At 34.4% G+C, this 11,524-nt stretch overlaps 2 protein-coding genes across 2 annotated transcripts in view; both read right to left on the bottom strand.

Moving 5' to 3' along the window:
- cacng3a (calcium channel, voltage-dependent, gamma subunit 3a) overlaps positions 1-2,653 on the bottom strand; it is a 5,374-nt gene extending 2,721 nt beyond the window's left edge. Inside the window, exons 1-2 of the mRNA XM_016491901.1 lie at positions 2,090-2,653; positions 591-674 (exon numbers count right to left, since the gene is read on the bottom strand). Coding sequence (XP_016347387.1) covers positions 591-674; positions 2,090-2,300 — 295 coding nt within the window. The 5' untranslated portion in view covers positions 2,301-2,653. The remainder of the gene's footprint in view (positions 1-590; positions 675-2,089) is intronic.
- A 5,282-nt stretch (positions 2,654-7,935) lies between these two features.
- Positions 7,936-11,524, bottom strand: part of prkcba (protein kinase C, beta a) — a 30,420-nt gene continuing 26,831 nt past the window's right edge. Inside the window, exon 17 of the mRNA XM_016491827.1 lies at positions 7,936-8,378. Within this exon, the coding sequence (XP_016347313.1) occupies positions 8,226-8,378 (153 nt within the window). The 3' untranslated portion in view covers positions 7,936-8,225. The remainder of the gene's footprint in view (positions 8,379-11,524) is intronic.

Here is an 11,524-nt window from a genome sequence, read left to right on the forward strand (position 1 = left end):
ACACACACACACACACACACACACACACACACACACACACACATTATAACTAATCTCTAATAGTGTTTTTCTCTAATCTATATACTTATTATTATTATACTTATTATTTTATTTGAGCTCTTTTACAGGGTTCCTACATATTTTCCAATTCAAAATTCCATCATTTTCAAACCACTCTAAATTTTTCAGTCCATATTTTTACATAAATGGTTCATACAGCATTATATTTATATAATATTGTCATCTCTAAATATTATTATTTTCTCTTTTTTGCCGTTGGTTTTCCTGAAGTAATAACATGCTACATGATGAGAAGAATCTGCAAGTATTCACCTGATGCATCAGTATGATTAACACAATAACACAAATATTTTTCCATACTGCTTTTTTTCCCATATATATTCACACCTGGAATTTACTCAAATCAAATTCAGTACATTTCCACACTTTTCTAAAATCTTTAGGAAGGAACCTTGTTTTAACAGTGATTAAATTGGAAACTACAGAGTTTGCAAATGCTATTCTTATAGTAGGTTTTTATTGAATGTGTTTTATCTTTAACTGAATGTGAAACATTTGTAGATACTCACGCAGTAGATATTCCGCAGCATCTTGTTCATAATCTGCATCCTCTGGAAAATGATCAATGTTCTTACAAACCCCTTTAAATATGCCTGTAAGAAACACCAGATACTTTCACAATCACACATGCCTCAGTTAAAGGCCAATGCCATTTTCCACATGATTGGACTAATGCTATCAAATCATTAACAATATCAATATCCTCCAAACTAATTAGACATTCTCAAAACACACAGACTCTGTTTCTCTTTTATCTAGGCAACACATTTTCTATTTTGCTCAGTGTCAATCCACATATCAAATATCATGAGCCAAAGTAATATTTAAAAGAGATTTAAAGCAAAATATAGAAGCTAAAATGTCAATTTAAACAGGGCTTCCATGGCTTTCTTTGTTGTTGTTTGTAATTTAATACAAAATGGTCATTGCATGTGCATGTATGTGAGTGTGATGTAGATGCCACATACATGTACATGCATCTGCATTTTTAATAGCTGGATTTCTATATCTTTGTGTGTATAAATGATGTTTTATAGAAAGTATAGTCTGTGCCAACCGTCTTTCATAACTGTCTACTCGTACCTTAAATATCTCTTGCATTCACACGTGTAAAGTGAACGCTGTCACATTGATGCCCTTTTAACAGAGTGAACGCTTCATTACACTTTCCATTAAAATAATTGACGTTGAAGTGATATAGGTCAGAGAGTAGGAGAGGGTGTGGGTCGAAACTAGAGGAATGCGTATTGTGAGAGAAAGTAAAAATAATTCAATCAATAATCAGATAAATAAATCAACCCACAGGAAACAGGAAAGGGGTTTGATTCGGCTCCAACTTTTAAACATTTATAGTCATCTGACACACAAGCTTTAGAAAAACGTAATGTGTGGTAAAATGACAGTGACGGTAAGGTCATTGTAAGATAGTGCTATTATAGTGAATGTGTACTATGAGTAATTTATGGTACATGTAAAAAACAGTAAAACTACTGTACAATGAAAAAATTGCATGGTGATTTTACTTTTTTGTACACTGTAAAAATTGTAACTTGAAATTGTTATATTAAATAGCTAATTTTACCTGATTTAACCCATAAACAATAGTTGGTATAAATTAAGGTATTTCGGTTGATTAAGTGATGTTATGCTATTTTGACTTGAATAAAATTAGCCTAGTTAATTATAAAATGTACAATTTTTTTGGTGTAAGAGTATAAATATTTCAATTATTCAGTAACATTAAATCTCAAACAAATACTGTGTTAAGGTTTCAGAACCTTTCTGTCATTTAATTCATTCATTCGTTTAATGAATAGCAATTTACCATCAATTTATTGCAACATTTATACCACAGTTCTACTGCTACAACTTACTTGCAATCATAAAATAAAAATCATAACAAAATCATAGTTTGAGCTAAATATATAGGCTATTATAGTGTTATCAAGTCATCCATTATACATGTAATAAAAAGCATTTTTTCACAGTTTTGAAGGAAAAAAAGTACCTTCCATGCAGCACTGTCTCCAGTGTCCCGAGTGCGTAAGTACCTCTTCGTTCTTTCGGTTGGTGTCATTGTCATTGACGCTTTTGGTCCTGCAGACTCCACGCGAGTACAGCCAGTAGTCGGTGCCCACCGCGATGGTCATCAGGCTGAAGGCTGCGAAAGCCCCCGCCGTGGTGAGGAGCATCTGCACTCCACGATTACACACCTTCATCCTGCACCCGGCTCTCTGGCATCAGTGTACCCTTAGCACGGCTTATCCATATTCACGCGTGTTGATGAAGTCTCACATGTCTCACATGACAGTGACGTTTTCGAGAAATTTTGCCACGAGTTCCTCATGCTGTGCGCTTTTACGCGTAAAGTGAGAGAGATCATTGGGGTTTATCTCCTTCATTAAGGTAGGCTAAATCCTAATTTTAACGCTCCAAACTTACCTCATACATTCAAAATCAACTCCCAAGAAAAACTTTTTCCCAAAATATATTACGGTGGTGTTAGGATTTCTCGGTATTCTCTCGGGTAAAACCAGTATGCCCATGACTGGTCTGTGTGCATTCCCACATGGATCATACTGAGGTGGGTTTTGGTTGAGCCTCTCTGATTGTGGATGTAAAGCACCGCCTCTCACTTTGCGCTCAATAGTGTCGTGAACAGCACAGATAAACTTATGCAATAAAGGATCAGTACATTTTAAAGAAGAACATGCACAAACTAACACATTTATTTAGTTACCCTGCCATTTTCATTTGCTTATTTACAAACCGTAGAAATATATTGACAGAAAACGTACGTTTATTAACACTTAACGTTTCTGAAATTACACATATTAAATTTTTTTATTACATTGTAAAGTCGTATAAAACGTATGCAATTATTGTGACAATATAAATGGCTAGACAAGTTGCTATGACATATTTTGACATTGTACAACATTAAATACTCAGTGTCAGGTTACAATATTCAGTGTTGGGAAGGTTACTTTGTAAATGTAGTAGGTTACAGATTACAAGTTACCCTATCTGAAATGTAATAAGGAATGTAACTATTTCAATTACTGTATTAAAATAATGTAACTGTAACGTTGGAGGTGTGACAACAGAGTTGAGGATCCACATGCAGCTTTATTAAGATCGTAGTCAGACAGGCAGGGTCAAACACCAGCAAAACAGTACCATCAAAGGCAAATCCAAAAGAGTAATTCAATAAACAGGCAATGGTCAGGGCAGGCAGCAAACAATCAAAACAAGGAAACAGTCCAAGATCAAAAACTCGAAGGCAAGGAAACTAGGAAACATTACAGGCTATCAATCATCAGCAGTGTAAACGTGTGTGTTGTGTCATTCTTATAGTGCAGTGCTTCTCAAAGTGCTTCCCCCGGAGGGAATTCAGTCCGGACCCGCCCCAATTTCATATTTCAAGAACACTAATTATTTCCTACTTTGATAAACGCATGTTAAACTTGTAAATCATACATTTAGTTTTTTAATGTCTTTTTGGAGATGGTCCGAAATTAAAGCGAAGGCGACATATTGAAACTTTTCCTTCATGACATTTGTTGTCATGACATCCAGTGAGCATATGACGTTTGACATACCGTTTTGTATTTGATTACAGCCATTACCGGGGAAACCGCTATATCTCCGCTCCAACAGCGCCTCCTGCTGGCAGAAAATGAATTTGCATTTGCAAGTCTGTGGGAAACGCTGGTGTCCGTCAGCAAACATAAACAAAAAGCATGCTTCAGAACTGTTTTGAGAAGGTGCTTTGAGCCATGTATTATTACTATGAATTAGGCTACTACTACTACTACTACTATTACTACTATTACCATCTTCTGCCCTGCAATAATCATTTACTCAAACTCGCTTTTATGAGATAAAGAAGGAAAAAAACAATCGTCCAAACATAAATCGGCCAAAAAATCAGCATCATATATCGGCCATCGGATGCCCTGATTTCTAAATATCGGTCGACCTCTATTGCAGACACTTAAATTAATTGTTTTGCCACTTTTGCACTTTATTTAAAAAAAAAAAAAGGTTTATTTGTTATGCATGTTACGTATGTTTATTAAAAACAAGTTTTGTAATAACCAATTGTTCCGGTCCGGACCTTTGACACTGATGAAAATTCAGATTTGGACCTTTGAATGTAGACTTTGAGAACCCCTGTTATAGTGTGTGACTGATGAGGTGATGAGAGACAGGTGACTGCAATTGGTGAGTCCTGATTAGTCCGTGCAAAGGATTATGGGAAATGGAGTCCGGGGTAAAGTGGCAAGAGTCTGGAATGGAGTGCCCTCTAGCGAAGCTCACAGGCACTCCAGCTAGAGATTAGTGACAGTAACTGATTACATTTGATTACTTTTTGATGACTTTTCTACATTTCTAATGTTTTCAACTGTTAATCATTTTCAAACATGTAAACCAGGCAGGGTTAACCTCACAGTAGTAGGCTACTCAACACTGATTACTGTCACATGCTCAATCAATTAAGATTAATCAATCAATTAAGATTATAATCATTTAATTTTAAAGCACAGCCACCACAAAATCAGACTTACTTTGAGATAATTCTGAGGTTAAATACAGATTTAAAACCATAACAAGAAATAGTTTAGTAGCTACGATACTGATTTTGAAATCAAATCTTTGCATATATGACAGGAAACACTGGCATCTAACAATGGCTTGGAAAAGAACAGTTAATCTTCAAAAATAAAGCATATACATAAACCCAAATAGGAAATAAAACAGCAGTCAACGCAATTTATGAAAGAAATCAGCTAAATCTGTATGTGGGGGTGTGTGTGAAAAAAAATTAGATGTAACTCCCTTTGTAATCGTAAACATTTTCATAAGTAATTAATTTAATTACACATTTTTTTTCTCAGTAACTGTAACTGATTACAGATACATTCATTTTGTAGTTAAATTATGTAATTCTGTAGTTACTTCCCAACACTGGTTACCCGCTATTGTAGTTTTAATGTGTGTGTAGAATGTAACATGACCACTAATGTAAAGTCTCACTGTAGTTTTATGTTTCATAATCAGTCGCTGCTTTATATACTTTTATATATATATATATATATATATATATATATGACACTATGGACTCTCTATAGAACCTCATAACAAAAACTAACAAAAATTACAAACACACAGATTGGCATTTGAAAACTTCAGCTTTAATAATCCACATAGCATAAATAAATAACATGCAAAATATCTCTGCAATTACCAGCGATAGCCCTCCCCATAGCCAACCACTGCTGCTGTCTGGATGTTATGTCGATGTGTCGTTGTTGACATGCATCTGTCTTGCATAGTATAAAACTTGTTTTGGGGGTTTGATTCTTGTACAGGAAGCCCTTTAAAGCCTTCATCATTAAAACATGATAGAAAAACTAAAATAATAACCGCCTACTAAACAGGGCCAGGGTTTACAATATTAAAATGTGCATGTTTGTTCGAGGTGTGACAATTACCTTGATTGCGTAAAGGCCACATCATTCATTTACAGTTACGCACATGCCGAAGAGATTTAGTTTAGGGCAGTAACGCTAGTAAGGCTGTCAACTACACGCTATTTTATCACCTTCATCTTTCTTATGTTTTATTTTTATTTTTATAAAAGTCTAGTTAAAGCAACTGTATGTAGTTCTGTGTATTTTTGCGACTTTGGAGCTCCCTAGAGTTAAGTGAGTGAAATTCACTGTCGTAATTACATGTGCATTTGTTACTGCCATAAAGCAATCCACCCTTTTCGCGGAATTTCATACCCGTTCAGCAAACTTAGACTACATCATCCCAAAACACACGATTGAGCGGAAACAGAAGCCATTTGCATTATTAAAAGTCAGTGAACCATCAGAATTATTTTGAAACTGTATTTCAAGATTAAAAACATACAGTTGCTTTAAAATAACAGCTTTTCAATCTCTCTTTCCAGCTTTCACATCTTTGTAGTTCAGGCTACAGGTCTTCACAAACCTTTAACCCTCCATATACACTATACAATAAATATTATACAATATCTTTATACATTATCCCCACTTTTCCAGTTATCACCTTAGGAAAAGCAGATTATACTTATCACTGTTTACATGATCACACAATGTGTTTTCATTTGGAAGACTAGAATACTTATATTTCTATTTTATATATCTAATTACAAAATAAAACATATAAACAAATAGAAATGTTCACACACCATAAACCTAATAAGGATCTATGCTACAACAGATCCAACCATTACTGACACACTTAGTTAATAAGTTAACACCGAGTTAAAGAGCAAGGGCTCTACCAGGCATGCATAGGGTAGACTAAAACTCCTTGTGGAGTCTGTTTAACACAGACACATTGCACATAATGAGCTCCCCAAACACTGCAGATTCCCCCACAAAAATATATGGCACATTAGGGTTTCAGTAAAGACTGGTACAGTAGCTAATGTTAGTTTTTCAGCTCATACAGTATGAATCACATTCTCTGCAGCCAGTCATATGCATGAAACAACCCCTGATGCCAATTCAGTAAACAGCACTTACGCACTTTATCAAGGATTGCAACCGCATGCACTTGTCAGCTGTTCAAAAATAAATTGAAAAGAAATGGTGAAACTCAATGCTTTAAACACAGTAAAGGTTGAAAGTGCATTCTAACATTTTCCAGTCAGTATTTGTAATTCTCATCATATTGCACATCAAAAGGATGTATTGTTATACGATAGCACTTTTCTGTGCCCTTAAAGATATGTCTCCCCTAATTCATTATCCATTTTTTTGTAAGTATATTTTAATTTCATGTTATTTGATGCTAGTCACTGCTTTTTGCATTTTATTCTCTTTGTGTCATGCTTGCAGAATGTTTCCTTCTCAAACGGTTTTTAACCCTAAAATGGGCATTATGCCAACTTTTCTTTAAAAATCCAATTCCACCACATAAATCATGCTTTGGTAAATAATTATGAAAATTGACATACTAAGTCATTCAGACATAAAAAGTTGAAATTGAGACATAGAAGTCAAACAAGCTGATATTGTAAGATTAAAAAGTGAAACAAAGTTGAAATTATGACTATGATTTTCATCTCATAAATATGACTTTTTATGTCATAATTATGACTTCTGTTATAATTACCCCCTTTATCTTATAAATATGACTATGTCATAATAACAAGGAAAATTCAACTGAAAAATCTCAAAAAGCAAAATCAATATGATGCTCTCACAGTTAAGCTCATTAATTGATTTAAGACTGTTTTAATATCAGATTTCAACTGATCAGCAATGAAGGCAAACAATCAACATATTTCTGGCACCACAAACGTCAACCGTTTTCATGTAAAATGTTGATTTTCAAAGCTTTATCCATGTGCTTTTGAGTTGCATGTAAATTATAAATCAACCCTGTTGTCTTATGTTTTTCGCTCAAGTTATCGTGACACAAAGAATGAATTTTAAGAGCATCTCATGAACAGAAGCCATTATGCTGGGAGCAAACTAAAGGCCATATGGATGTCATTATTTTAAATATTTTGCTGTAATGCTGAGAATCTCAGACCAAGCTGACAGATATCAACCACTTAAACAGACATCTAGCAAGAAGTGCTTGAGGATATTTGCTTATCTATCACTCACTGATGCACGGGAACTTGACTTTGAATTGATACCAAAATGCTTTACTAATTTAGACCAGATTGTAACTTAAACGGTTCAAGGTTGCGTAAGGCCTAATTAGCTCTGAAAAAGTGTTGCATGTTGTCAGGCTAATTCATTTGGAAACGAGGGGCTGCAGGAAAAAGCTGACTGAATCTATGGAGAGAATGGGTAAAAGAAAGAGGATAATTCTCATGGAGATGAAAACACAAGACATTCTCATGGAGACTGTGAATACACTCTTTTATAACCATTCTCTCTCCTCTGGCAAATTCATTTCAGAGTTTCTGAGGCCTTGGTTGAGACTGAGTATAATCCTGGTTTGGTTCTGTATGAACCTGCTGGGTTTGTGCCTTTTTAGGTGAAGAGAGAGGACAATTAAGATGGCACAGGGACAAAAGAATGCTTTCTGGGTAATAAGACCATGTCCTGCTCTCACACCTGTATGGAGCAATCAACTGGAGTTTGGTGTTAAACTTGAATGACAAACTCAGGGTTGGTGTAGGAGAAGCCTTGGAATTCATTTTGGTCCAGATTCATAATGAAGAGTTTATCCGTTGGTGTCAGCTCAACCGCCATCTTGGTGAACTCCTTGTCAAAATTACCTGTGTCACGTCGATTTTTCTGAAATAAAAACAGAGAAAGAGAGTTATGAGTGTGACCATGAATGTGCATAATATTTTGCATACGTCACTAATGGTCTAGGTTATAACTAGTAACCTGAACTCAAGGTGTTAAAGGTCAAAGATATTACTTGTTTACACATTTTTAAATTGTTTACGTTTTTTAAAATTTTGAAAACACCACAATACAGTAAGGCTCTACATGTTTACATTAGTTAATTACATACACTACTGTTCAAAATTCTGAGGTTGGTGAGATTCAAAATTTTTTTTTTTTTTTACAGTAAAACTGTAATATTGTGAAATATTATTACAATTAAAAATAACTGTTTTCTATTTAAATATATTTTAAAATGTAATTTTTTCCTGTGATGCAAAGCTGAATTGACAGCATCATTTCTCAACATTGAACAATATGATGTTGAGTTTATTGCCACGTGCATTGAACAATACAACATTGTGCTGCTTAATATTTTTCAGGATTCTGATGAATAGAAAGTTCAAAAGAGCAGCATTTCTTTGAAATAAAAGTCTTTTGCAAGACATTATAAATGTCTTTACTACTGATTTCTATCAATATAATGCGTCCTTGCTGAATAGCAGTATTAATTTCTTAAAAAAAAAATGTTACCGACCCAAACGTTTTAAATGATAGTGTATATTTTAACATTAATTTGTATAAATTAACATTAGTTAATTACTGTATAGGAATATTTATAACTGCACATTAACAAATTTTGAAAACATTTTTAAAGTAATTTTTTGTACATTATTACACTTATTGTGAAATGTTAGCACTCTCACGGTCTAATTTTTCAATTCAAAAAAATTTAATATTGGGGGGGGGGGGCATCAACACCAACCACATCTTACAACTTTTCCACATCTTCAGCAAAGGTTTTTGTTGGCATTTTGCATTATGCATCACTTCAATAAGACCATTATTCTTATAGCAATGCAATAAAAAGTCAACACAAAATTGCATTTGCAACCTATTTTACTTTCACGGTGTGGCCTGTTTCTGTGATAAGCAGGATATTCAACCAGATAAACTTGAATTTGTCCACTGGAAATTGCCCATGAAAACTGCTAATAAGTTAACATGATCCAATAGCCCACAAAGCCTTGGTGACTTCAGCAGAAAAAAGCTGATCATGAATTACGGAGGCACTTTAGAAAAATATGCCAAATCACCTGAAACATGCATGAAGAAAGCAAATAGGATCCATTTTGATTTTATGTTGACTTTAAATCAGACATCTGTGATTATAATCACATATCAACTGTAAAGACAACACGAAAACATCACAGAGGATAATCAGATACTAAAAGTCAGAAAGACCAAGAGGAAACTGATGAAGAGGAACCCACAGCTTGAAGTTACATCAGAATCAAAAACTCAAGACAAAAGAGAGTCAGTCTGGAGGAGGCTGAATTAAACCACAAATAACATGGAGGGACAGTACAGACTCAGAGGAGAGCAGACTAGACCATAAATGTCTAAAACATTTAACAAAAATTCTCTAAAAAGCCATGAGAACGAGATGAACATTTGGACATTAAAGTCCAGCCAACTGGAGACAAACAGCTCGAAGTTCTGCTAAACACATAAACCAGGAACAGAGAGACACCAAATGCTCTTTCATTCAAGACAGAGGACAATCAAGACGAAGTCCTACCTTCTGCTAGAGGCCCAAACCAACTTTGGAGAGAAGTACTTCTTGAGAGTCTGGTCCCTGTACCTACTTAATTACTGCACCATCATGTCTTCATGAGACCCAGAAGTCCAAACGCACAATTTCACACACTCACGCAAAACACTCCTTTTGTTCTCATATGGATCTGCTGTTTGCTGATGGTTATTTTGCAGGTATCTAAGCAGGTAGCTTATTTTTAAGACTAGTCAATTAGTGTTCTTGCATTGTGGACACTGTTTGGGATCAGTAAGTTTTTTTTTTGAAAGAAATAATTTACTTTTATTCACTAAGGATTCATTAAATTGATCAAAAGTGACAAATGAAACAATTTATAATATTACAAAACATTTCAAATAAATCTTTTCATAAAAGATTCCTGAAAAACTGCATTATGCATATTAGAATGATTTATGTGACACTCAAGATGTTACTGTTTTTTACTGTATTTTTGATCAAATAAATGCAGCCTTGGCGAGCATATGCATTTTATAGTTTGGAAAAACTTTTTTAGACTGCAGAATTCTATTTACCAGAAAAATGAAATATTGTCATCTAAAAACTATAGTGCATATTATTTACTAAAATAATAAAATATCAGTATTCAGAGACTACATTTCGGCACTAATTGTGCATGCAAGAATAAACACAGAGAAGGAAAATATACAGACATACAAAAATCATTAATATATTCCAAATACATATTCATATATTTTCCTCTATAGAAACAGTCGGTCCACAGTTTCACAGTAATTTGATCCAAACACTGCCAGGCATAGATAACAAGTCAAAAAATGTCACACATCACAGATTTGGCAGAACAATGACATAAAAGATATGTTCTCGTAAGTAGTTACAACATCATCATCATCATCATCATCATCATCATCATGTCTGGAATTAAGTTGTTGTAGTCACATCACTATCATTTCCAGTTGGTTTAAGGATGTGGTTATGAGTATCCAAGCAGCACTGGTTGGAAAACTACACGTTGCATGACCAGTTCTTAAACTTTAATCTCTGACTTGGCACAGTTTCACACAAACACACGTACAACACCCAACCGAAAAAAGCACTAAAATGGGGTGAGACCCAGTAAACATCCCGATCAATAAGCGGTAAATGGTTCATCTGAGGCGCATGGCTTGTGTGTGCATGTGTGCGTGTGGGGAGAAAGATAGATTTGGCAGCTATATTTAATATTCTAAAGATATGCTTCATCAGAGACAATGAGTGAATCTCACAAAACCTCTAGGGCAGGTCTAGGTCACATTTCACCCCAAAATGAAAAGAAAATAATAAGAAACAAATTGATAATAAATAAAATGAAGCCAATTTTTAAAACCAGTACAATCTTTTTTTGCATTGTCACATTGATTCTCATCACATTTGAGTGCATTTTTGTCTTATTCTTAAATTGTGATTATAGTTGTCATTGTCATTATAATATATA

This window comes from Sinocyclocheilus anshuiensis, unplaced genomic scaffold (genome assembly GCF_001515605.1).
Source record: "Sinocyclocheilus anshuiensis isolate Anshui unplaced genomic scaffold, SAMN03320099.WGS_v1.1 scaffold50, whole genome shotgun sequence".
Classification (NCBI taxonomy): domain Eukaryota; kingdom Metazoa; phylum Chordata; class Actinopteri; order Cypriniformes; family Cyprinidae; genus Sinocyclocheilus; species Sinocyclocheilus anshuiensis.